The sequence below is a fragment of the Saimiri boliviensis genome, chromosome 11 (assembly GCF_048565385.1).
Source record: "Saimiri boliviensis isolate mSaiBol1 chromosome 11, mSaiBol1.pri, whole genome shotgun sequence".
NCBI classification, from domain to species: Eukaryota; Metazoa; Chordata; class Mammalia; order Primates; family Cebidae; genus Saimiri; species Saimiri boliviensis.
Window position 1 is genome coordinate 102,258,834 of NC_133459.1, and position 27,556 is coordinate 102,286,389.

Genomic DNA, 27,556 nt, shown 5'->3' on the forward strand with positions numbered 1-27,556 from the left:
CCCTTTCTGAGCATGTGGTCCTTCCCCAAGCTGTGGGACAGCTGCCTTCCTACGAAAGTGTGAAGCAGTATTAAGATCATTACTGCATGTGCCCTAAAAACCCAAGTTTTCTATTCCCTTGGGACAGAAAATTGCATGTGAGGTGGGATAATCAAGTTTCAGTGATCCACGTCGGTTACACATTAAAGCCAGACCCCATAATTCCACAAAATGGAAATAAAACTCAAATTTCTTTAGCATTGTGTAAATAAATCCAAATGTGTTTAACTTTGTACTGGTAATTTTCTGTATATTTGCAATATTTGGGTTAAAAATAAAACAGACTGGACTTTGTTATCTGACCTACTGAAATGACTAAGCTACAGTTTGTTAATATACTTTTTTCAGTTTTCCAGCTTCAGAATCAGACTCCAGCAACCAGAGAATAGGCCAGTTAAAGAGCCAGGACTAGGCCGGGCGCGGTGGCTCACGCCTATAATCCCAGCACTTTGGGAGGCCGAAACAGGTGGATCACGAGGTCAAGAGATCGAAACCATCCTGGTCAACATGGTGAAACCCCGTCTCTACTCAAAATACAAAAATTAGCTGGGCATGGTGGCGCATGCCTGTAGTCCCAGCTACTCGGGAGGCTTACGCAGGAGAATTGCTTGAACCCAGGAGATGGAGGTTGCGGTGAGCCGAGATCACGCCATTGCACTCCAGCCTGGGTAACACGAGCGAAACTCTGTCTCAAAAAAAAAAAAAAAGGCCAAGACTGTACATTCATAGCGTGAAATGTATTGGATCATCTATGAGGAGAATAGCTCACATTTTTGTGAGCTGTTTTCCCCATAAATTACCTAATTTTATCGTTCTTCATTTTCTTGCTCTTTGTACTCGTACACATCCTCCTCCTCTCCGTGTGTGTACGACTAGCTTTCTTGTTCTGCCTCCTAGGATGTCTAGGTACGCATCCGACATACCTTCACAGGTTTCAGTTGCTATACTGTTCCTTCTGGACACAGCAACAGATAATTACTCCTTGAATTCTGTGTTCTTTTGAGCAGGTTTGACACCTGGCCGCACTGAGAAAGAAGTTCAGCCTTGTAATTTCCCATCTGCCCCTCTTACGTTTGTCTTGCTGCTCTTATGGGCCCTATCTCCTCCATTTCATTTAAGGACCTTTGGAGAGTTGCAGCCTTCCTCTCTTGCAAAGCGTTTAAGAGACATTGCTGCCTACCTGTCTGGAGCCTTTAGCCATCCTACCCTGCCAGCCTGGGGCAATATTCCATGTAGCACTCTGGCATCTTGGTCTGAAGATGACAGGGCAGAGTCCTTGTTCTTGAGGCCACCATCTGATGGGAGAGTTCCTACCCAGGACATTATCTAAGGTGGTTGTTTTGTTTGAAGGAATTCTATTTAACATGGTATTCTTAAGATGTCCTGTGCCAGAATCACTGGATTGGTTTTCTTAAATGCACATTTCTGAATTCCACCCCAGACTTATGGAATTAGACTTTCTGAAATGCAAACCTTAGGAATCTGCATCTTAAAGTTGATTCTTTACACCTTCGTTTCAACAAAGGGCTAAGACTCAGCCTGAGCCAATTTTCTCTCCAAAAGATGGGTTACAAGTGTTGTGTAAAAGGGGGTGTATTTGGGGTCTCCTGGCCAGGGAGCTGTCCACACTTAACGGGGTCTTGGCTGAGGTCAAGCAAGAGAAATAGTTCAGAAAGACCTTCAAACCAGTTCTGATATGGTAAAAACAGTCTTCAATCAAACTAGCCCCATAGGCCATCCAAGGCCCCATTAAACAGATTCTCCTAAACCTCAACCCCTATACCAGCTACAAAGAGGCTGAGCTGTGACCCCAAGATAACACAGGCTCCTGGGATCTTATCAATTACCGCAAAATTCAGGGGGCAAAAGTGAGTAAGAAGCCCATTCCTTCAATTGCACCCGTTTTTGGGGGTTTTTTGTTTGTTTGTTTGTTTTCCATGATAAAAATACCAATGTGGAAAGGGAGCTATGGGAACCCTGCGCTTTGCACTTAACTTTAACGTGACTGTAAAACTGCTCTAAAATTCAAGCATTTTACAATGCAGAAGGGATGGTGGCTTCTGGAGATAAGAAGGTAGAAGTCAGCCGGGCGCGGTGGCTCACGCCTGTAATCCCAGCACTTTGGGAGGCCGAGGCGGGTGGATCACGAGGTCAAGAGATCGAGACCATCCCGGTCAATATGGTGAAACCCCATCTCTACTAAAAATACAAAAAATTAGCTGGGCATGGTGGCTCATGCCTGTAATCCCAGCTACTCAGGAGGCTGAGGCAGGAGAATTGCCTGAACCCAGGAGGCGGAGGTTGCAGTGAGCCAAGATCGTGCCATTGCACTCCAGCCTGGGTAACGAGAGCAAAACTCTGTCTCAAAAAAAAAAGAAGAAGGTAAGGAGTACGATGGGAAAGCAGCAGTGTCGGCAGCATGTACAACGCGTGTAGAAAGATGGTTTGCTAAGCCTGGAAATCATGTAGGACCTGTAGTATGTGACTAGCACCTGCTGTGAGCTGGCCGCTTTCCTATACTTTTTATTTCATCCTCAACACAAGGGATGATGGCATCCCTTGTTTCATAGACCGGGACCTGAGCCCGAGTCAGAGATTTGCCCAGAGTCCCAGCTGGTGAGCGAGTGGTACAGCCAGGAGTCACACGCAGGTCCTCTGAGCTCGCCTCCCTCCACCACTGCTGCCTCTCCTTTTATTTGTACTTCACCTCATAGGCAAGGCAGCCATTGACAGCTCTCAAAGGGAGAAGTGCTGGCCTGACCTAAAAATAGCTTACATTTATCAAGCACTTAGTCGGCTACACTCTGCTAAGCACTTTACAGAGATTACCTCTTTAATCCTCACAACGACCCTATGGTTATAATTATCTCCATTTTACAGATGAGGAAACAGACTGAAGAGAGACTGTGATGTGGTGTGAGCCACACGGCTAGCTGGTGACAGAGCCCAAGTGGCACCGCAGTCAGTGCGAGTGCAGTCTCCACCTACCACTGTGCTGTGCCCGCTGCCCCCAGGGAGTGGGGGAGGATGACACAGGCCCTGTAAAGGTCGGGTTGATAAGACTTTACAACTCATTGAATGTGGGAGCAGAGGGAGAAAGAGCAGTTCGGGCTTTGCTGTGAGTCAGCTAATCCTGGGTCCCTTCTTTGGGACGTGAATGCCCTGTGGGATGAACTGGAGGTCAGGAGCAGAGATGTCACTCAACCCTCGCAACAGAAATCAGAGGCCCCTTTTGGATGGATGGTCTGTGTTCAAGCTCTCCCTCCCTCCCTGGTGCTGTCGGGGGTGTCATCTCTCTCCCAAGATAACAGCGCCACCTCAGTCCTCCTCCTAGAGCTATTCTGGGCTGCTCTCTGATCCTCCTCTCTCCCCCAGCCCCTTCTTCAGCCCTTCTGCTGGGCGTAGCTGACTGGGGAAAGCCAGCCCAGTTACATAACCCTGTGGCTGGGACCCGGGAGGCCAGCCTGGGGAGCAGGTGCTCAGCCCCTCCCTCATCACCAGCAGTGAAAATCTTTAGCTGGAGCCCAGCCTCTGGGAAGGCCCAGCATGGAGGCAGCCACAGCTCCGGAGGTGGCTGCGGGATCCAAGCTGAAGGTGAAAGAAGCCAGCCCAGTGGATGCTGAAGGACCCCAGGCTTCACCTGGACAGGGCGTTGGCAGCCCCACTCCCCAGCTCCTGCCCCCTATAGAAGGTGACCCATGGCGTGTGGGGAGGGTGGGAGGCCGCGTGGTGGGGGTTGGGGAGGATGTCGCCACCTTCCTTACAGTACCTCAGGTTTTTTGCAGAACTAAAGACTTTATGGGATTGGTGCTTAGGATGGAGATAATTTGTGGGAGCCCTATCCCCCGTCCTTGATGGAGTCTGACTTGTGGCTTAAAGGTCCCTGTTAGGTTTTTGTGTTTTAGCTGAGAAGTCAGTGATGGTGTTGGTGGCACTTTACAGTCACTAAAAATGATCTGTTTATATTTCTGCCTTTTAAAAACTTGTTCGCAGGGACTGGGAGGACCTGACATACTAATGGCCAGTCAGGAAGGGACTGAGGGGTGAGAGAGTGGCTGTCAGCAGGGAACAGGGAAATCAAAAGCTGTGGCAACGGGGAGGCTAACGGTGGTGCGGCACAGTGACACTTGGTCTCCTGCTTGGCTGGGCCATGGGGTCAGGACCTCCTCCAACCTCCACTGCTCCCATGGGAGAGCCTGACCCCTCACAGTCTGAGCTCCACAGAAGTGGAGCCCTCCTGAGAGAAGCATTCCGTTTCCCCTTCGTGATGGTCTCTGTGTACCTCTCAGCGAAGAGGTGTTCCCAAGTGAGGAGGTGGTTGGCACGCGTTCCAGCCTTGGGCTTCCTGCTGCCCATCCCCGAATGCCCTGGCTGAGGCCTCTGTAGCTAACCACTTCGTGGCGCTCACCTGGAATCTTAAGTGAAGAGGGTGAAAAAATCTCAAACAAGAAACACATGGACTCCCAGGGTGGGAAGCAGTAGGGGGAAAGATGTACTAGACTTGGAGGCAAAGCTCTAGACTCGGTTCCTAGTGCTGCCTCTAACAGCCCTGTGACCTTGGACAAGGCACTGAACTAATCAGTTTCAATCTTCGCTCTGTAAAATGGTGATTAATAACCTCTACCTATCAGGGTAGTTGAAAGGATTGCTGAGATGATCCAAAGTGCCTTGGAAGAGGCCAAACTAAGATGTAAATATGTGATCAAATATTTCCAAGTGAGGGGTGAAGGCTGAGTTCTACTTCCATAACGTTGTGCAGCGGAGGCTCTTTGCCTCTTATCCCATGAGAGAGGAGGGTTTTCAGAAACTGTTTGAATGTCAAGGGCAGAGAGCTGGCCAAGTTTGTCTTATTGAAGATGAAGGGAGCAGACGTTAGTGTGAATATATTAAGCTGAGGAGACTGAGGCAGAAAACCGGTTTCTTCCCTCAAAAGGCCCAGAGAATAAGGGACAGGCAGCAGGAGAATGAGAGCCAGGACTGCTAAAGCCTTGACTCCCTGTACTGGTCTCCCCAAAACCCTAAAGGAGGGCATTCATCTCCCTCATGCTTTTCCCCTCTGGCTGCAGCCAGCTCCCGACAGCCCCCAGCCACGGTCCCACAAATGCAGCCCAAAGCCCCTTGTGTGCGGCAGCTCTGGACACTGCAGGCCTCAGGGCCACTAGCCCCAGTGGCTCAACCTAGTGGTATCCCAGATGTCACCGGCAGTAAGAACACCTTTGAATACTTTGCAAAATATATGTGCATCTGTTAACTACTTGGAAAAAAGAAGTCATGAGTTCAAATATTAGCTCTGTTCTGTGGCTCTAGGCAAGGCAGTCCACTCCCATTTTCTCATCTGTAAATTGAGGACTTTAACTAAATCAGGGTCTTAACCTTTTGGTGGATATGAACCCCTAGGAAAATCTAATGAGAGCTATGGACTCTTGACCTGGGAAAAATACACACAAAAAAAGTTCAGAGAGTCTACAGAGCCCCAAACCCCCTACAAAGATCCTGCAGGGTGCCATGGCCTGGACAAGATGACTCCTGAGCCCCCTGAGAGCTCCAAAGCCTTTCTTCCTCCTAACTCCTCTTTCTTAAGAGAGCTCTGGACTGAGGGAGTATTGCAGTGGGCATGTGAAAACATGGGAACTAGAGCAGGCATCAGAAATAGAAATTAATTTGCAAGATCAAAACAAACTACAAATGGCCAACAATGAGCTTTTAGTTTGGCAAGCCTGCTACATGGCTAAATAAGCAGGAGTAGGTGGCCAGCACTGGTAAACAGCTCGATGTCTGTCCTCAGCACTACACTGAGGCACTGTGTCCTGGAGACAAAGCTTGGCAGGGGCTAGAGGAGAGCTTCCAAAACAGGGAGAGGCTGGCGAACAAGCTGCATCCCTCCCATGGAGAAGGTGAGACCAAGACCCTGAGGTGGAGGAGGGAGAGCCCATCTCTCCCTGACTTCAGCATAGTCGCTCCAACTGACTGTGTGTTCTCTTTTAATCTGAACTGTTCTGTGTCTTTCAGGCATGAAAAGCTGAATCTCATGCCTAGGAGTGACCTTCCTTTCCTCCTCCTCCTTTCCGCAAATATGTAGGTTGTGCCTGTGATGTGCCAGGTGCCCTTCTAGGTGCCAACATTACAGAAATGAACAAAATAAGTAAAAATAACTGCCCTCATGGAAGTTAGATTCTAGCAGAGGGAGCTAGCCAATAAATAGGTAAAATAGCTAATATGTCAGATGGTGAGAAATGCTGTGCCAAACTAGAGCAAGGAAGGAGATGGCACGTGCTGCAGGGAGGAAGCATGCAAGCCTCTTGCTTCAAATAGAATATTCAGTGAGCACCTCACTCATAAGATATTTGAGCAGCAGCTTAAAGGAAGTGAGAGAGCAATGCATGCAGATATTTGGGGGAAAATCTTCCACGCAGAGAGAATAACCGCAAAGCCCCTGGGGCAAGAGTGTGCCTTATGGGTTGGGGCCATTGTGGCTGTAGCACAGAGAGGGAGACAATGGCAGTATTTTGGTCCAAGAGGTAGCAAGGCAAGAAGTAGCAGGTAGTTGCCTATGAGACGGACGGCCAGCCAGTGCAGGGACTGGGAGTAAGGACTGACAGGACCAAGTGTAGATTTATTTTTTTTTTTTTAAGTTGCAGTCTCGCTGTGTTGCCAGGCTGGAGCGCAGTGGCACGCTCTCAGCTCACTACAACCTCTACCTCCCAGGTTCAAGTGATTATCCTGCCTCAGCCTCCTGAGCAGCTGGGACTAGAGGCGTGCCACCACGCCCAACTAATTTTTGTATTTTTAGTGGAGGCGGGGTTTCACCATGTTGGCCAGGATAGTCTCAATCTCCTGACATCGCCATCTGCCCACCTCAGCCTCCCAAAGTGCCGGGACTACAGGCATGAGCCACTGTGCTCAGCCCAAAGTGTAGATGTTAAGGATTTTTCCAGCTGGCTGTGTTGGAATAGACTGTAGGCGGGCCTTAGACACAGCAAGATCAACAACTGGGAATGAGAATGAGGGAGAAGGTAGGGAGGTTTTGGAAGAGGAAGGAGTGCAATGGCCACCCAGGAGAATGAGAGACTGAGTGAACTCAGGAAGTCTAGTAGAACTGCCAGGGTCCACTTGGAGGTGGTAGTCACTATTAATGGCCCTCAAGTTAAAGTCCACAGAATTTTGTATTTCCTCCCAGTCCTGCTATTCTGTGCAGATACAGGCACTGAGTGGGTGGGAAGTTTATTTAACCAGGGTTAGGTATTGCCAGAAGAGTGCAATGAAGTCAAAGCAGATTAAGGGATTTGAGTCAGTGCAAGAGAGAGATATAATAACGACTGTGTAATCTAAGTTGGGTGGTGAAGAAGAAAGTGCTAACATGAAAAGGTGCTAGGTAGTGAGAGGGTGGTAGGATAATGATCACAGACCTCAGTGATGCCAAAGAATTGCTGGTGTTGGAGCATGAGAGGAAGTGAGCTAAAGGGATAAAGATTGTATTAGCTAGGTATACTAATGGATACTTGTCCTCTCCTAGTTCAGCCACTGGTCCTCGTGGCCATTCTCTAGACCAAGAGCTACAATCCTTCTATGACCAGAATTACAAGCATCTCACTATCTCATCACCACCTCGAACAGAGGTGGCTAGCTAGCCACCAAAATGTATGTCACCCCTTCTGTAGTGTAGCTATCTCTGAGATGTGGCTGCCTGGACAGCTTGCCGGATGGCCATGAGACTAGTTCTTGCTAACAACACATGAGTGGCAATGGTGAGACTCACTTCTGGTCCCAGAAGTTACATTTCTTCAAATATATGTCAGGAATGACAGATGTCACATTTTGGTGGCCAGTTAGCCATCTGTTACAGAGGTGGTGATGAGACAGTGGGATGCTTGTAATTCTGATCATAGAAGGATTGTAGCTCTTAATCAAATAGGTCTCGGGAATGACAGATGTCTATTTCTCACTAGCATAAGAACTAAAAACAATTATATTGCACAGATAGTTCTCCTCCATGCGGTAATTCAGGGACCCAGGCCGCTTTCATCTTGGGCTCTGCCATTCCTTAGGGCCCCATGATCATCTGCGTATGGCTAGCAGAAGAGGAAAATAAAAATGCAGCTTCTTCAGAGCCTGGGACCAGAGGTGATTCTCACCATTGCCACTCACATGTCATTGGCAAGAACTAGTCTCATGGACATCCAGCAAGGCAGCTGGGCCGCCATGTCTCAGAGGTAGTGACACTACGGAATGTTCTGGTGACCAGTTAGCCATCTCTGTTATAGAGGTGGTGATGAGACAATGGGATGCTTATAATTCTGATCATAGAAGGACTGTAGCTCTTGGTCTAGAGAATGACCACGAGGACCAGTGGCTGAATTAGGAGAGGACAAAGTTATTAGAGGAATGGTGGGCTGGATGTGAGGTGCCCCATAGGGACTGGAAACATAGGTGTTGACACCAGCAGGAGTTATGCCTGTAGCAGTGTTGGAGAGGCGATGAGCCAGGGCTAACACCATCAAGCACTAGGGGGACGACGGTAAGGCAGGGAGGGGGAGTAGAGTCGCTTCCTCAGAGAAGTGTTTCCTGTTCCTATGTCCTTTTATTTTTTCTGACCTTAGTTTTATGGTCTTCAAGAAAGTGACACTCTCGCCCCACTCCTTTGCCATTGCACGCCTCCAGACGGGTTTCTGAGTAGGCCAAGGCCACATCCTCGGCGTCTGCTAATGTTTCTCTAAGAAATCCTGGTACTTCTTAGATTCCTGGAAACCTCTAGATAGTTTAAAAGTTATAGCTAGCCTCCTGAATTTACCCTCTTTTAGTGACCCTTCACCCACGTAGGCACTCACTCTCTCTCACACACACACACACACCATTCACACATATACATGTAAACACATTCATACGTTCACACACACACACACACACATGCATATACATACACACACACTCATACACACACATACACCATTCACACACACATACACGTAAACACATTCACACACACATACATACACACACATGTACACATACACATACACAGTCATACACACACACACACATGCATATACATACACACTCAAACACACACACACACCATTCACACACAAATACACACACACACACACACACACACACACACACCCTCCCCACTCCTCCAATGCTTCCATCTTGATTCTTGGCGCTCCAGGCCATAGCTAGTAACATCGGTCCAAACGATGGAGAAGGTAAGCCTCTGGAGAAAGACTCTGATCCCATAAATGGGAATTATGAAAGGATATGAACAGTTATAGAATAAGAAAACGGGCGTAAACATTAGCAGGATAAAAGCAGGGTAGGTATTAGGAGGAATTTTCTAATCAGAAGTCAAGATCACTGGACTTGAAGTAGTTTTCTCTGATAATTTTTGAGAAAGAATTAGCAGTGTGTCTAAGAGACATGTCATGCTGGGAGCAGGCGGGTCACAACCAAAGGCCCTCAAAGGACTTTTCAAGATGCCTTTTCTCTAAGACCCTATGAAGGAAGAAAACCAAACTGTGACTGTGACAGACCTGCTCTTAGAAAACCTAGGCTCTTAAAGGCTCTAGGCTTTGGTTCACATCCCTCCTGGCATCCAAGGAGGAGAAAGACCTCGGGCATCAGGGGAAGCCATGCCTCCCCAAGGTCAGGACAATTTACACCTCACTTGACTGCGGATGTGTGAAAAGAGATGCCTCCCCCGGCATTAACTTTCTTAGCAAAGAGTCAGATTGCGCCTGGGTTGGTTTGGGAGGCGATTGGAGAGCGCGCTGCTGACCTGCTGACCGGGCATCTGAAGCTATCACACTCTCTCCTGCCACCTCTGCACATAGTCAGCTTCGTTAGCCTCACGCCCATCCTCTGCCCTCCCACAGGGAGCCAGGAGCCTGCTGGGAGCAGAGGGCTCACCTACTCATCCTCTAAGTCCATTCTAGAGACTTTTGTTTTGTTTTGTTTTGTTTTTTTGTTTTTTGTTTTTTTGAGACGGAGTTTCACTCTTGTTACCCAGGCTGGAGTGCAATGGCGCGATCTCAGCTCACCGCAACCTCCGCCTCCTGGGTTCAGGCAATTCTCCTGCCTCAGCCTCCTGAGTAGCTGGGATTACAGGCATGTGCCACCATGCCCAGCTAATTTTTTTTTTTTTTTGTATTTTTAGTAGAGACGGGGTTTCACCATGTTGACCAGGATGGTCTCAATCTCTTGACCTCGTGATCCACCCGCCTCGGCCTCCCAAAGTGCTGGGATTACAGGCTTGAGCCACCGCGCCCAGACTTTTTTTTTTTTTTTTAAAGATTGGGTTTTACCATGATGACCAGGCTGGTCTCGAACTCTTGACCTCAGGTGATCCACCCACCTCGGCCTCCCAAAGTGCTAGGATTACAGGCGTGAGCCACTGCACCCAGCCTCATTCTAGAGACTTAAGTTTCATCATCTCATCAGGAAACCCACTGATGAGCAGAGAACCAGCATTGGACCCGTCCAGGGAGGGAGAGACCGCCGTCTCCGCCGGCAGCCTCTTTCCTCACTCTCTCTGCCCAGCTAGGATCCCCTCTGGATCTCAAGGGCCAGTCTGCTCCTCTTCCCCTAACTCCCCCACCTTAGCTTATGTTCCACATAACCCCATTTCTTTCATTTTTCTCTTTATTTCAGGTGTAAGAATGCCAACATTTTCCAAGGTGTTTTTCTTTTCTTTTTTTTTTTTTTTTTTTTTTTGAGATGGAGTTTTTTGCTCTTGTTGCCCAGGCTGGAGTGCAATGATGCGATCTCGGCTCACTGCAACCTCCACCACCCAGTCAAGCGATTCTCCTGCCTCGGCCTCCTGAGTAGCTGGGATTACAGGCATGCGCCACCATGCCCAGCTACTTTGTATTTTTAGTAGAGACGGAGTTTCACTATGTTGGTCAGGCTGGTCTCAAACTCCCAACCTCAAGTGATCTGCCCGCCTCGGCCTCCCAAAGTGCTGGGATTACATACCCAGCCCCAAGGTGTTTTTCTAAGAAACAAACGCTAGGTGAAGACACATACATCAGCTCACAGCTACCCATAAGAGCCCATTCCCTACCTGAGGTCTTGGCAGGGCAGGGTTCAGTGGGCACCTCTGCCAGGCGTGAAGGCCTGGGCTCCTCTCCCCACCTCAACCCTTTGCGGTCCTTGGGTATGTCTAGCCCTGCCTTCCCTCTGAGCCTCCTCCCTCCGGGGGCAGGCCACTGTCTGAGCCCTGATTTGGTGCTCAGTGCTGGGTGGACGCTGGCAGGCAGGACACAGGTCATGCTTTGAGAATGGGTCCTTCAGACACACAATCCTAAATGGGGAAGCAGGAGTCTCAGGTGCCAGGCACATCGTCGCTGCTAGCCGGGAGGTCTCCAGAACACTGGCTTCTCTCTCAGAGCCCTCTTGCTCCAGCGTCCTTCTTCTGGTGCTTGTAGGCCCTTCCCAACGCCGACTTTCTGTAGGCAGGCAACGAAGGGACAGCAGAGCCACCTTCTCTCCAGCCCTCTCCCTGGCAAATGTAAGAAGGGTTCTTTCCTCCCCCAGCAGTGGGGAACCAAGCCCAACAAGATGAGGTTTTGACCCTCCTTTCCAAGCACGGCCCTCTTTTTCAAAACACTTATGACTTAAGGTCATATCTGCCTGTTTTCAACTCCTTGGTTGCTTGCCAAGATGGCCACAGGAGAGGAGCCCATCACACAAACGCTGCTTCTGTTCCTTATGCCCCGCCCCTCCCAAGCCGCCAGAGCCCAACCGGGGGCAGCCGCAGCAGGGTCACTCAGCTCCCTGGGGCTGCTGTATCTGTGCTGAGGCAGTCAAGGCCCGAGCAGGGCACAGAGGATGGCACACAGGCCTGTCAAGGCCTCTCATCATGTATTCCTAGGTGCGGTCTAAGACAAGCACAGCCCAGGCGAAAATGTAAGCCACACAGCAGAAAAGGAAACTGCAGAAATAAAACGGACTATGTGCGCTGTATATTGCTATTGATCTTCATCTGCAAAAGTCTCGCGACCTTGAGATTATCATGGGAAGATTCTGGGAGTGAAGTTCTCCGGACAACACTCTGACGATTGAGCTGGAGGAAGAACACGGTAGAACCTCTGTTTCGGTTGCATCGCTTACGTGTATGTGTTACGTAATATACATATTTAAACGGTTCATCCATAAGTGAGCATACATATGTCGTAGTGAATGCTCAGGGAAGTATTTTCACAGAAGTGTGCCTTATCAAAGAGTCTGGAATCCACTATCAAGCAGTCATGCTGTTTGCCACAGGAATGTACCAGGGGTGAAGTTCTTCCAGCTGCCAAGAATGAACTGTCACAGGGAGTCTGGGTTGTTGGGAACTGAAGCACTGTCACATTCTACTGAAGACAACAGCCAGGCAGCTGCCTCTGCCTGAGAAAGCGGGAGGCAGCAGTCAGGAAAAGGCTAGAAAATGGCGTCCATCTCAGCCAGGCCCCCAGGGAACCTAGAGGGAATATTTGTGCTTTGGCAGCCAAGACAGTGTGAGGCATCCCGAGAGGAAAGAAATGACACCTGGTCATTCTCCAAACCTACACTCAGCACTTTTCCAGCATCTCCTGTCTTCATCCTGGAAGCCCATGCACGCCGTCTGAGCTCCACTTCTCACCGGGACAGGCCCGTGAGATCGAGGCGAAATGGGCAGTGGACCTGGTCTGTGCCAGAATCTGTTTGTACAGAGTGATCCTCCGCAGACTGAGAGAAGACTGCAAAGGTGCCCGGGAGCAGAGTGGCCATGCAGGGTGAGGGACCTAGACGCGCTCCCTCTGCAGTGATGTCAGTGGTGTCTCTGTGGGCGGCCGGGCAGGCCAGGGTGTTGACTCTGCGTGCAGAATGCAGCGCATTCTCCCAAGCCTCCTACCTAACTGGGAGGTCAGGATTAACATGAAAAGTGGCCGTGACGAAAGGAAAGGTAAGGGCAAGTGTAGAAAAGGGGTGGAAAGGCGAACCCCACCGACGAGGCTGGTCTGTACACAAGCAGAAAAATAAAAATGCCTCCATCAGGATGGAATGCCTCCAGATGATGGAAAGTCAGCATTTGTGAGTTACAAATTAAAAGAAGTGTCTGTCGTTCCTTAAGCCAACCCCTCATCCCCAAATCCCAGCAGGATGATGGGAGCACTCTTCCCTTTCCCTCTGAGAAGGGCTTAATTTGGTGACTGACTCCTGGATCACCCACCCACAGCAGGCAGCTGGATGCAGGATTTGCTTTCTCTGGGTATACATTTCCTTTTCTCTCTCTTTCCATCATTCAGAGCACCCCAAGATCTGGCTACCTCGGGCCCTGAGGCAGACCTACATCCGGAAGGTTGGGGACACAGTGAACCTACTAATCCCATTCCAGGTGATCATGCCAGCCCCACACTCGGTCTATGTCTGAGGCCAGCCCAGGCTTTGGATTTGGAAACAGATACTAAGAGTCCTACTAGCAGAGGGGCAATCTTCCCACCCTTGGATAGAACGGGTCACGCCACCAGAAGTCTGAGGCCAAATGACCTCTGCACTCCAGAGGGTGGGTTTGCATAGGACTAGGTGTGCCCCATGAGATGGTGTGAGGTGAATCCATGCCCTTTAGTCTGCAGAGGCCTGGGAGCTTGAGATTAGGAGAGTTCTTAGGAGTTTGAGTAGCTGTTGAGTCGGTCCCCGCTGCCTCGGGTGTCCATGATGTAAGCTCTCAGAGGTTGGGAGACTCAACACCATCTCTCTTTCCCAAGATCCTTAGGCTGTTGCTGAAAGGAGGAAGCCCCCAGGAGGGTCCACCAACTTCTAACTCAAGGAATGTGCAGCTCCAAGTCAAGCCTCCCTGTGAACCTGGGGTGGACGGGACCCCTACAGCAGCAGGGAAAGTCAAGAAGCCTCTCGGGGCTGCTCAAAGCGTTACTCTCGTTCCTCAGGGCAAGCCCAAACCTCAAGCCACCTGGACACACAATGGCTGTGCCTTGGACACCAGCCGAGTGAGCGTGCGGAATGGGGAGCGAGACTCCATCCTCTTCATCCGAGAAGCCCAACGTGCTGACTCAGGTCGCTACCAACTCCGTGTCCAGCTAGGCGGGCTGGAGGCCACAGCCACCATTGACATCCTGGTGATTGGTACGGTGAGGGGAGTGGGACATTGGGGGGCGGTCCTCAGGAACTCCCTCTCCAGGCTGAAGAGGAGCCAGCTGAGAGAGCTGGGGAAGCTGGGACAAGGCCCCCACCTTGTATCTGGGACACAGGGTTGGTGCAGAAGGGGTAGCTAGCAGGAAAAGGGGCCGGGGCACTCCTGAGGTGACTTTAATGCATGTGGGCTGTTCCGCACCCACTGCCATAGCTTTGCCCTTTCAGAGAGGCCAGGTCCTCCTCAGAGTATTAAGCTAGTGGACGTCTGGGGCTTCAACGCTACCCTGGAATGGACACCGCCCCAAGATACAGGCAACACAGCACTCCTGGGATACACGGTGCAGAAGGCTGACACAAAATCTGGGGTGAGGCCAGCTGGGAAGGAAGGAGGGTGGAAGAGGGCATGCTGGAAAGGGCCTGTGCCAGCTCCATGTCGGGTGGCTGATTTGTGGCATCATGTCGGGGCCCCGCAGCTGTGGTTCACAGTGCTGGAGCACTATCACCGCACCAGCTGCATTGTCTCTGACCTCATCATCGGCAACTCCTATGCCTTCCGTGTCTTTGCTGAAAACCAGTGCGGACTCAGTGAAACAGCCCCCATCACCACTGACCTCGCCCACATCCAGAAAGCAGGTAAGGAGGGCATGGGGACTGTGAGCTGGGAAGACTTAAGGATAGGCCGGGCACAGTGGCTCACGATAATCCCAGCACTTTGGGAGGCTGAGGCGGGCGGATCACCTGAGGTCAGGAGTTCAAGAGCAGCCTGGCCAACATAGTGAAACCTCATCTCTACTAAAAATAGAAAAATTAGCCAGGCATGATGGTGCATGCCTGTAATCCCAGCTCCTCAGGAGGCTGAGGCAGGAGAATTGCTTGAATTAGAGAGGTGGAGGTTGCAGTGAGCCAAGATCACACCACTGCACTCCAGCCTGGGCAATAGAGTGAGACTCCATCTCAGAAAAAAAAAAAAAAAAAAAAAAAAAGACTTACGAGTAAAGAGTCGACGAGGGCTGGGATCGCAGAAGCTACATCCTGGCCCCTCTTGGTGCCCTCAGCTACTGTTTACAAGACCAAGGGGTTTGCCCAGCGAGACTTTTCTGAAGCCCCAAAGTTTACCCAGCCTCTGGCCGACTGCACTACAGTCACTGGCTATAACACCCAGCTCTTCTGCTGTGTCCGTGCCTCTCCTCGGGTGAGTGGGGGTTCTAGGGGGTGCTGTGCTGAGCTGCTTCCTGTTCCTGCCTGTCCTAACCTAAGCTGAGTTGCAGAGCATTGTAACATAACATCTGTTACCATCACCGCCATCTGCCTCTTCAACAGCACGGTATTTAGGAACAGTTGGGGTAGCTAGAGTCCAAGACGGACTGATGAGAATGACATTTCCTTTCGAGTGTTTGTTCCTCATATATGAAGATGTTGCTTACTGACCTGCTGGCAATTAGGCATGCGCTTCAAGTTGTTTCTCTGGTGGGAGTGACGGTGTCCTGGTGCTTTCTCCTTACCTATCTGTACCTCATCCAATCAGGGCTGTGCACATGCAAACTGCCTAGAGTTCAGCCTTTGGCAACAACCCTGAGCAAGACCTCTCTGTTTACAATCTAGTCATCATGCTCCGCACACAGACTTAAACACCATTAACAACCTGTACCAAGAACCTTCTGAGTTTTGAGTCTGGGCCAGACTATATGGAGATAACATCTCAGAAGGGGTATATCAATAGCCCACTCTAGAAACTATTCTCTGACCAGAGGCGACAGAGGCAACTCATAAGTGAGCAGTGGGGATAGAATACAAATGATTCACAAGAGGAGAGCCCGATGCTCAGTGCTTCTGAGCCCTGAAGGGGCTGCCTGAGAGCATGGAACAGAAATTAGCAGTTTTCTTCCAGTCAGAAATATTGGGGAAGAAAGTGAGGTTTCTGGTGCATTTTCAACCAAGAGAAGGAGCTTAAGGGACTGCGAGGTACAGGAAGGGGAACCCCTCTCCACAATGTAAGGAACAGGAAGCTCTCTAGAAAGCCATTATCTATACATGGACAGAGTCCCAGAGACTGAGCGCAGAAAGACCATTGGTTCTTTGAGTCTGGGCCAGACTACATGGAGATAACATCTCCTCCTTGCTGCCTCCCTCATCTTTGTCTTCCAGCCCAAGATCATCTGGCTGAAGAACAAGATGGATATCCAAGGCAACCCTAAGTACAGAGCCCTGACTCACCTGGGGATCTGCTCCCTAGAGATCCGCAAGCCTGGTCCCTTTGATGGAGGCATCTATACCTGCAAGGCAGTGAACCCCTTAGGGGAGGCATCTGTGGACTGTCGGGTGGATGTGAAAGGTAAAGGCAAGAGGAGAATTAGCGCCTTAGGCTACTGGTCACCTCTCTCCACTGTGGAAGAGTCAAGGGCCAGAGATGCTAGTCTAGGTAGAGAAGGGATTTCCTTGCTGGACACTCTCATCACTGTCATCATTAGGATGTATTGGAGGAGATATTTTACTTTATTTATTTATTTATTAGTTTTATTTATTTATTTTTTGAGACGAAGTTTCGCTCTTGTTACCCAGGCTGGAGTGCAATGGCGCGATCTCGGCTCACCGCAACCTCCGCCTCCTGGGTTCAAGCCATTCTTCTGCCTCAGCCTGCCGAGGAGCTGGGACTACAGGCACGCGCCACTATGCCCAGCTAATTTTTGTATTTTTAGTACAGACGGGGTTTCACCTTGTTGACCAGGATGGTCTCGATCTCTTGACCTCGTGATCCACCTGCTTCGACCTCCCAAAGTGCTGGATTATAGGCGTGAGCCACCATGCCCGGCTTATTTTTTTGTTTTTTGAGATAGAATGTCGCTCTGTCACCCAAGCTGGAGTTCAGTGGAGCACTCTCGGCTCACTGCAACCTCCACTTCCCAGGTTCAAGTGGTTCTCCTGCCTCAGCCTCCTGAGTATCTGGGATTACAGGCACATGCTGCCTCGCCCAGCTAAGTTTTGTATTTTTAGTAGAGACAGGGTTTCACCATGTTGGTGAGGCTGGCCTCGAACTCTTGACCTTGTGATCCGCTTGTCTCGGCCTCCCAAAGTGCTGGGATTACGGGTGTGAGCCACCACTCCTGGCCTGGAGGAGATACTTTCATTATCTACTATCTCATGTCTCTCCATCATAATTTAATAATATAGGAAGAGTTATTATTTCCATTTTGCAAAGGAGAAAACAAAAGTATAAGGAAGGAACTGGTTTGCCCAAGAGTTCCAGTGTCAGTTAATTGACCACCTGGCACTGGTGGAAAGAGCCCAGGTCTCTCGGTCCTCACTCAGATGGTTTTCTTTATGCCATGCAATCTTCTGACTCAGCCTAGGAAAGCTGCAGCTGTTTGTCGGGCTTTATTCCACTTTCCCCTTTGGTTTGTTTAAAGGTAATATTGCAGATCCTCTCTACTTCCTTAAAGTATTTAGTCACTTATCTATACCTGTCACCTTGTTCAGACCTCTATCATTGTGTTTAACATATTGTTTTATAATTATCTATTTATAGATCTGATTCCCTATTAAATTATAAGCACTTCGATGGCAGGGACGGTGTCTTTTTTTTTTTTTTTTTCTTTTCTTTTTCTTTTTCTGCTTTTTCTTTTTTTCTTTTTCTTTTTTTTTTCTTTTTCTTTTTTTTCTTTTCCTTTTTTTTCTTTTTTCTTTTTCTTTTGAGACGGAGTTTCGCTCTTGTTGCCCAGGCTGGAGTGCAATGGCGCGATCTCAGCTCACCGCAACCTCCGCCTCCTGGGTTCAGGCAATTCTCCTGCCTCAGCCTCCTGAGTAGCTGGGATTACAGGCACGCACCACCATGCCCAGCTAATTTTTTGTATTTTTAGTAGAGACGGGGTTTCACCATTTTGACCAGGATGGTCTCGATCTCTTGACCTCGTGATCCACCCGCCTAGGCCTCCCAAAGTGCTGGGATTACAGGCGTGAGCCACCGCGCCCAGCAGGGACGGTGTCTTAATCGACTTTGTCCCTGCAGTGTCTAGCCCATTTTCTGACACACAGTGGGCACTCTAAATGTTTGTTGCATGAAACAAGAATGAATGAGCCCTTACATGTCCAGTTATTCTCTATGTATAAACTACTTAATTAGCACCATTGACACCCCAAAAACCTGAAATAAAATATTCTTTTCCAATGCTCTGAAAGAAGGTTTCTCAGATTTCTGAGATGTTAACACTGAGAAATGTCTGAATTATTGCAGTTCCTAATTGAGGACACCTAAGAGGATATGGTACTCTGGTAAAGGTAAGTAAAGAGAGGCAAGGTGTCTCAATGGATTAGTTCATGTTTATGGCTAGTTTTTTTTTTTTTTTTTTTTTTTTTTTGAGACAGAGTCTCACTCCGTCACCAGGTGCCAGGCTGGAGTGCAGTGGCGTGACCTCGGCTCACTGCAACCTCCACCTCCCAGGTTCAAGCAATTCTCCTGCCTCAGCCTTCCCAGTAGCTGGGACTACAGGCATGCGCCACCATGCCCGGCTAATTTTTTTTTTGTATTTTTAGTAGAAATGGGGTTTCACCATGTTGCCAGAATGGTCTTTTTTTTTTTTTTTTTTTTGAGACGGAGTTTCACTCTTGTCACCCAGGCTGGGGTACAATGGCGCGATCTCGGCTCACCGCAACCTCCGCCTCCCGGGTTCAGGCAATTCTCCTGCCTCAGCCTCCTGAGTAGCTGGGATTACAGGCACGCGCCACCATGCCCAGCTAATTTTTTTTTTTTTTTTTTTTTGAGACGGAGTTTCGCCCTTGTTACCCAGGCTGGAGTGCAATGGCGCGATCTCAGCTCACCGCAACCTCCGCCTCCTGGGCTCAGGCAATTCTCCTGCCTCAGCCTCCTGAGTAGCTGGGATTACAGGCACGTGCCACCATGCCCAGCTAATTTTTTGCACTTTTAGTAGAGACGGGGTTTCACCATGTTGACCAGGATGGTCTCGATCTCTCGACCTTGTGATCCACCCGCCTCGGCCTCCCAAAGTGCTGGGATTACAGGCTTGAGCCACCGCGCCCGGCGCCCAGCTAATTTTTTGTATTTTTAGTAGAGACGGGGTTTCACCATGTTGACCAGCATGGTCTCGATCTCTTGACCTCGTGATCCACCCGCCTCGGCCTCCCAAAGTGCTGGGATTACAGGCTTGAGCCACCGCGCCCGGCCCCCAACCAGAATGGTCTTGATCTCTTGACCTCGTGATCTGCCCACCTCGGCCTCCCAAAGTGCTGGGATTACAGGTGTGAGCCACCGCGCCCGGCTATGGCTAGTTTTGTTGAGTCAGGGACAGAGGTGCATTCCTGAGCCTTTCAGTCACGTATCCACTGGTGACCACTTTTGTTGTAACCATTTTTTTTTTTTTTTTTTTTTTTTTTTTTTTGAGGTGAAGTCTTGCTCTGTTACCCAGGCTGGAGTGCAATGGCGCCATCTCAGCTCACTGCAACCTCCACCTCTTGGGTTCAGGCAATTCTCCTGCCTCAGCCTCCCGAGTAGCTGGGATTACAGGCACGTACCACCATGCCCGGCTAATTTTTGTATTTTTAGTAGTGATGGAGTTTCACCATGTTGGCCAGGCTGGTCTTAAACTCCTGACCTCAAGTGATCTGCCTGCCTCGGCCTCCCAAAGTACTGGGATTACAGGTGTGAGCCACCACGCCCAGCTGTTGTAACCATTTTTAAAAGCGAATACCATCATCCCTGTGGAGAGAATTTATACTAGCTGCAGTCTGCTTTTGTCATATCCTCTCTATGTCTGCACTCCTCAAGTCGATGGTAGGAATTAAACCTATTGGTCCTCTGAAGAAGAGTGATAGCATCCACCTAGTCATAAGGAGGTTCTGTGGGAGGGAGCTGGGCAGGTATTGTAGGAAAAGATGTCAAGGAACCCACAGGAGTCACAGCGCTATATGCCTGTGGGGTGGGTGGGTAAGGACAAGGAAGCTGCTCCTGGATTGAGTAAACACCTCAGGATCATAAGCATGGTAAAAAACGGATTAGGCCGGGCGCGGTGGCTCAAGCCTGTAATCCCAGCACTTTGGGAGGCCGAGGCGGGTGGATCACAAGGTCAAGAGATCGAGACCATCCTGGTCAACATGGTGAAACCCCGTCTCTACTAAAAATACAAAAAATTAGCTGGGCGTGGTGGCGGGTGCCTGTAATCCCAGCTACTCAGGAGGCTGAGGCAGAATTGCCTGAACCCAGGAGGCGGAGGTTGCGGTGAGCCGAGATCGCGCCATTGCACTCCAGCCTGAGTAACAAGAGCGACACTCCGTCTCAAAAAAAAAAAAAAAAAAAAAACGGATTAATACATTTGTCTTTTACTTTGAAGCTTGTGGATTCCTTCCCTTCCAAGAGAAGAAAATCCTCCTTCTCATTTATGTCAATTATAATTTAACCTTTAGGTGTGTGGTCCCAAGCAGCACATTACTGGCAAAAGGCAACTCAGCTCATCATTTAGAACTTGACAGCTCCTTTAGATGTTCCATCATTCACAGTAGGTATGTTGTGTACAAACTGAGGCATAAGGTGAAAAAGAAGCTTGAGACAGAACAAAAGAGAACAAGCTCCCAGTGTCCCCTCTGACTCGTAGCTGCTGGCTGATGGAAATTGAAAATGAATTTGATCCCAGAAGACATTTATTTAAGGCTCTCACTGGTATGTAGCAGATGAAAGCCCTAAGGGATGCGTTACAAGTACAAACTTCTCAGGAAAGCGCTCTCCCACAGTCCGCTTGCAGAGACAGCTCTCCCTCCCTCACCTCCCTCTCTGTGTTAATGTTATTTGTATTCAAGCTAGTTGCCCCTTTCCCTCTCTCACAGCCAGTGCCCAGCAATGAAGTGAATTCATGGCACAGGAGCCAGGGACCGTGAGGAGGATGCCCTCAGCAGCCTGGTGTGCTCTGGCCATTTGCTGTCATGGCTACAAAGTGCTCTCTCGTTCCAGTGCCTCCAGGAAGCCTGCCCGGGGTGAGATTCTGCCCTCCAGGAGCTTCGGCGCCCTGTCTGGTTTGGATTCATCTAAATAAATGTGTGACTCCCCAGTGCCTAAGTGTTCCTGTATTTCACGCTTTCTATGAAACATTTGGAAAGCTGCCGTCCTTTAGCCAGGCTGTAAAGAACCCCACCCTAAGGCTTCCCTATCTATTCTTCCCACATCCACATTCGCTTCCACAGAAGTTTCTAATGCTGTCCTTTTCCCTAGACATCTATGACAGAACCGAATTCAACTCTCCACAGTACCAAGTGCTGGAAAGAGATGCCAAAGGTGACTTACTCTCTGCCTCTATGGGCTTTCCAATTTAAGTAGGGATGACAGGACGCACATCCACTGCAGAGAGGCAAACAGCGGAACACTAATATGCATATAGCTAACTAAAGACAGAGCCCCAAGATCTGAGGGCCGTACTGATACTCAAGAAATTGGAGGGCTGGGCACTGTGGCTCACACCTGTAATCCCAGCACTTTGGGAGGCTAAGGTGAGTAGACCACTTGAGGTCAGGAGTTCAAGACCAGCCCGGCCAATGTGGTGAAACCCTGTGTCTACTAAAAATACAAAAATTAAGCTGGGCGCGGTGGCTCAAGCCTGTAATCCCAGCACTTTGGGAGGCCAAGGCGGGTGGATCACGAGGTCGAGAGATCGAGACCATCCTGGTCAACATGGTGAAACCCCGTCTCTACTAAAAATATAAAAAATTAGCTGGGCATGGTGGTGCGTGCCTGTAATCCCAGCTACTCAGGAGGCTGAGGCAGGAGAATTGCCTGAACCCAGGAGGCGGAGGTTGCGGTGAGCCGAGATCGTGCCATTGCACTCCAGCCTGGGTAACAAGAGCGAAACTCCTTCTCAAAAAAAAAAAAAAAAAAAAAAAATACAAAAATTAGGCTGGGCGCAGTGGCTCACACTTGTAATCCCAGCACTTTGGGAGGCCAAGGTGGGCAAATCACTTGAGGTCAAGAGTTCAAACCCAGCCTGGCCAACATGGTGAAACCCTGTCTCTATTAAAAATACAAAAAAAGTGAACAAGCATGGTGGCAGATGCTTGTAATCCCAGCTACTTGGGAGGCTGAGGCAGGAGAATCCCTTGAACCCAGGAGGCAGAGGTTACAGTGAGCCGAGATCATGCCTCTGCACTCCAGCTTGGGCAACATAATGAGACTCTGTCTCAAAAAAAAAAAAAAAAAAAAAAAAAAAAAAAGAAACGAAAAGAAATTGGAGCAGAGCCACATTAAGCCCTGGGGAAAGAATAAAGGTGAGGTTCCCTTGATTAGCTTTGTTTTCGTTCTGATGACAAATAAGATGTTGAAGGTGTTCTGTAATAGAATCTGCAGAAGATGATAACCGTTCCTCCTATTTTGCATGAGCGCGGTGCTCCTCTCATCAAGAGTTAGAGACTATTTCCCCTGCCCTTGAATCATGTGACTGGCTTTGACCAAAGAATGTAGCAGAAGTGATGTGGCGCTGGTCCTAGCCGGGGCCTGAAGAGGTACCAGAGTTTCTGCTTTTCCTCTTAGAAGACAGCTCCCGGCCGGCACAGTGACTCATGCTTGTAATCAGCACTTTGGGAGGCTGAGGTGGGCGGATCACGAGGTCAGGAGATCAAGACCATCTGGGCGAACATGGTGAAACCCTGTTTCTACTAAAAATACAAAAAAAAATTAGCTGGGCGTGATGGCGCATGCCTGTAATCCCAGCTACTTGGGAGGCTGAAGCAGGAGAATTGCTTGAACCCAGGGGGCAGAGATTGCAGTGAACCATGATCGCACCACTGAACTACAGACTGGGCGACAGTGCGAGATTCCGTTTAAAAAAAAAAAAAAAAGAAGTTAGCTCCCATTTAAAGGATCTCAGGCTAGATTACTAAATTATGAGAGGCCACTTGGAGGACAACCAAGCATCCCAGCTGAGAGCCAACACCATGGCCCTGGACACATGTGGCCACCTTGGACCCTACAGCCCCAGTTAAGCCCAATCAACACCTTGTAGAGTAGAGACAAGTCATCCCTGCAGAGCCCTGTCCAAATTGTAAAATCATGAGCAAATCAATAGGGGCTGTTGTATCAAGCCACTAAATTTTGAAATGGTTTGTTACTCAGCCGGGCGTGGTGGCTCAAGCCTGTAATCCCAGCACTTTGGGAGGCCGAGGCGGGCGGATCACCAGGTCAAGAGATGGAGACCATCCTGGCCAACATGGTGAAACCCTGTCTCTACTAAAAATACAAAAATTAGCTGGGTGTGGTGGCATGTGCCTGTAGTCCCAGCTACTTGGGAGGCTGAGGCAGGAGAATTGCTTGAACCCAGGAGGCGGAGGTTGCAGTGAGCTGAGATTGTGCCACTGCACTCCAGCCTGGCGCCTGGCAACAGAGCGAGACTCTTTCTCAAAAAAAAAAAAAAAAGAAAAGAAAAGAAAAGAAATGGTTTGTTACTCATAGATTACTGAAACAGCCATCTATGCAACAGGCATGGAACTATCTGTGCTTTATCTCTTTTAATCTTCATTTTACAAATGAGGAAGTTGAAGCTCATAAGTTGTCCCAAGTCATGCAGCTGGTAAGCAGCAGAGCTAGGATTTAATCCAGGTCTGTTTGACTGCAAGGCTTTCTGTCTTCTCTCATCTCTTTCATCCGGCAAGTCCCCCTGTAGAGGGTCTGGGTTGGAATCATGCATTTAAGAAAGAAAATATTTCCAGGAGGCAATAAATATTTGGAAAGGTTTTGAGGAGGTTGGGGAAGTGATTTGGCTGAGCAGAATGTGAAGGACCTTTTTGTTCAGACCAAAGGTCTATTTTCAGTTGAGGTAAAGTATTCCAGTCCTCAACCAGAGTTTCACAAGAATTAAGCCTCCATGCCATAAAGCATTCTTTGAATCATAAATTATTTCTATGCAATTAGAATGTTACTAATTATATACTATCCCTTTGAAAATTGAGGCAATAGTCATGCAAGTCATTTTCAGGGTACCCCTGCTTGACAATGTCATGGGAGGGACCAGAGTCCAGTGCCAGCCAGCCATGAACACGATGGCAAAGAGGCCTCCCTCCAGTGGAAGCAGGACCTAGGTCAGGAAGGGGTGAAACACCCCCAGTTACGATGCCCTAAGAATAAGTCAGACCTTTGGCCTCAGACCACAGCCCCATGCCTCTGCTGTTCCCCGGATGACTCACGGGCCACCCCTTAAAGATGATATATTCCCACCCTTCATGGTGAAGAAATAAAATGACACTGCCCAAGACCTTCAGCCACATTCTGCGTTGAAGGAGAAGCACGCTGGAGTCCTTACTGTTCTCATTTATGCGTGTGACACTTAAGGAGCACTTCTGAGTTCAGACCTACTCTGTGGCTGGGAGATGTGGAATTTCTCCATTAATTCATTATTTATCCAAAATCTTAAACACTGTTCCTACACATCATTTTGGGGTTGAGGTGAGGAAAACAAATATCAAATGTTTCCCAGATTACTGGTTGGGCGAAGAATTTTTGTGCCTGAAAACTAAACTTTCTAACTTTGCTGTCTTTCTAATGGAGGTGAAAGTATTTCTGTTGCTTTTTTTTTTTTTTTTTTTTTTTTTTCCTGGTACTGCAACAGCCTTCAGAATGATAATTTGGAGTTTCTGTAGGAGAAATTACCTTCCAGTTTGCTAAAACTTCCCCCTCTGCTCATCTAAAGATGAATGAAGTGTAGTTTCTCTACTCCCGCTGCTCCTAGGGGGAAGAAGGAATGCAGTTAATTAACAGCTTCTTCCGCTCTGATCTCCACTTTGCTACTTTCCTAGAGAGAGGGAAGCCCTGCTGGCTCTGGTCTTCCCACACTCCATGCCCCCTAAGCCCTGCAAGCAACAGGCATTCCATCTTCAGTAGCAGAGAGCGGCAATCCTCTTCTCTGCTCTTCCTCACATACACTTGCAAGTTCTGTGTCTTCCCACCCTAAATTCTAAGGTTCTGTCAATGAAAAGAGTTAAATTTTGTAAAATATTTGAAGAGATTTCTTCTGAGCCAAATATAAGTGACCAAGGTCCCCTGACACAGCCCCAGAAGATCCTGACAACAGGTGCCCAAGGTGGCTGAGCTACAGCTCGGTTTTAAACATTTCAGGGAGACATAAGACATCAATCAATACATGTAAGATGTACATTGGTTCAGTCCAAAACGCCAGGCAACTTGAAGCAGGGGTGGAGGAGCTTCCAGGTCATAGGCAGATTGAAAGATTTTTGTTAAAATGGGCACTCTGAGCCGGGCGCGGTGGCTCAAGCCTGTAATCCCAGCACTTTGGGAGGCTGAGGCGGGTGGATCACGAGGTCAAGAGATCAAGACCATCCTGGTCAACATGGTGAAACCCCGTCTCTACTAAAAAAAAATACAAAAAATCAGCTGGGCATGGTGGCGCGTGCCTGTAATCCCAACTACTCAGGAGGCTGAGGCAGGAGAATTGCCTGAACCCAGGAAGCAGAGGTTGCGGTGAGCCGAGATCGCACCATTGCACTCCAGCCTGGGTAACAAGAGCGAAACTCCGTCTCAAAAAAAAAAAAAAAAAAAAAAAAGGGCACTCTGAATGAAGAGACCCTCCCCCCACCCCCACACCAAACAGGCTTTATGTGAGTAACGTGGCTGTTTATTCTCCCAGTTGCAGGCAGGCTGAGTCCAAAAAGAGAGTCGGCAGAGGGCCGCGGGATAAGAGTTGGTTTTATAGGTTTGGCGTAGGTGGTGGACAGTTACAGAAGTTACAGTTTGGGGAGGTTTTTGCAAGCTGGGAGGGGGTCGTAGGGTCTGGAATCAAGAGGTTGATCAAGGTTGGTTACAAAGTCCAATTGCCTTATCAGTTGAGGTGGAAATAAGAAGCAATAGAATAATGTCTTAACCCAGCAGTGGTTGATCATTCTTCCCCTTTTTGTGGTTTTCCAGTTACTTCAGACTTTCTAGTTCCAGGAACTCATCTGGAGTGTCCCTGCAGGTCACAGAGGTTACCATGGTGCCATCAGTCAGCCTAAGAGACTTTACAATTTTCTGATTGGTAATTGGTTAAAGAGTTATTATCCCGGTGGCTCACGCCTGTAATCCCAGCACTTTGGGAGGCTGAGGCGGGTGGATCACGAGGTCAAGAGATCGAGACCGTCCTGGTCAACATGGTGAAACCCCCATCTCTACTAAAAATACAAAAAATTAGCTGGGCATGGTGGCACGTGCCTGTGATCCCAGCTACTCAGGAGGCTGAGGCAGGAGACTTGCTTGAACCCAGGAGGCGGAGGTTGCGGTGAGCCGAGATCGCGCCATTGCACTCCAGCCTGGGTAACAAGAGCGAAACTCCGTCTCAAAAAAAAAAAAAAAAAAAAAAAAGAGTTATTGTCCAAGACCTGGAACCAATAGAAAGGAATGTCTGGGTTGAGATAAAAGGTTATGGAGACCAAGGTGAAGCCTGCAGGTAGCAGGCTGCAGAGCTCTTATCAGACCTAAAAAGGTGTCAGACTCCTAGTTCTCTTCTGGATCAGGGAAAAGACCTGGAAAGGAACAGGGATTCTCTACAGAATGTAGATTTTCCCCATAAGAGACAGCTCTGCAGAGCAATTTCAAAGTATGTCAAAGAAATATATTTTGGTGAGAGCTTAGTTATGAGGACGCAAAGACTTAAGAATGATAAAATGGACTTTGAGGACTCAGGGAATAGGGTGGGGTGGGGTGATGGGTAAAAGACTACATATTGGGTGCAATGTACACCGCTTGGGTGATGGGTGCACCAAAATCTCAGAAATCACCACAGGAGAACCTATTCATGTAACCAAATACCACCTGTTCCTTAAAGACCTATTGAAGAATATATATATTGCACTGGTAAACGCTCGTGTACATTGCCCATAACCTGATCCCAAAGGACAGGAGTTAATTAGAGCAGATGAGCGAATTCGCAGCATCTTTTAAAATAAATTTTGTGCTTCATTTGCTTCTAAAAAAAAAAAAAGAAGAAAGAAATATATTTTGGGGTAAAATACTTCAGTTTCTTTCAGGGCCTGCTGTCTGTCATGTGATACTATACTAGAGTTGTGCTGGAATTTGATGACTTATTGTCAGAGACGTTTGGACCAGAGCAATTCCATCTGGAATAGGGGCTGGGTGAAATAAGGCTGAGACCTATTGGGCTGCATTCCCAGACAGTTAGGAATTCTAAGTAACGGCGGGGCATGGTGGCTCACGTCTATAATCCCAGCACTTTGGGAGGCCGAGGCAGGTGGATCACAAGGTCAAGAGATCAAGACCATCCTGGTCAACAAGGTGAAACCCCCGTCTCTACTAAAAATACAAAAATCAGCTGGGCATGGTGGCGCACATCTGTAGTCCCATAGTCCCAGCTACTCGGGAGGCTGAGGCAGGAGAATTGCTTGAACTCAGGAGATGGAGGTTGCGGTGAGCCGAGATCGC

At 48.8% G+C, this 27,556-nt stretch overlaps 1 protein-coding gene across 5 annotated transcripts; it reads left to right on the top strand.

The window, feature by feature from the left end:
- The first annotated feature begins 82 nt into the window (after window positions 1-82).
- MYBPHL (myosin binding protein H like) lies at window positions 83-21,194 on the top strand. 5 transcript variants are annotated; one of them, XM_039460881.2, is made up of 9 exons: window positions 83-3,730; window positions 13,302-13,390; window positions 13,941-14,136; window positions 14,371-14,510; window positions 14,619-14,778; window positions 15,201-15,337; window positions 16,291-16,477; window positions 18,374-18,417; window positions 20,557-21,194. In XM_039460881.2, exons 1-8 carry the CDS (start codon window positions 3,586-3,588, stop codon window positions 18,382-18,384), a joined length of 1,065 nt encoding a protein of 354 aa, XP_039316815.1. In that variant the 5' UTR covers window positions 83-3,585; the 3' UTR covers window positions 18,385-18,417; window positions 20,557-21,194. The 5 variants fall into 5 exon arrangements, with proteins under 5 accessions (XP_039316815.1, XP_039316814.1, XP_074237403.1 ...); XM_039460880.2 differs by having other exon boundaries at window positions 20,974-21,194; XM_074381302.1 differs by lacking the exon at window positions 18,374-18,417 and having other exon boundaries at window positions 20,974-21,194.
- The last annotated feature ends 6,362 nt before the right edge of the window (window positions 21,195-27,556 follow it).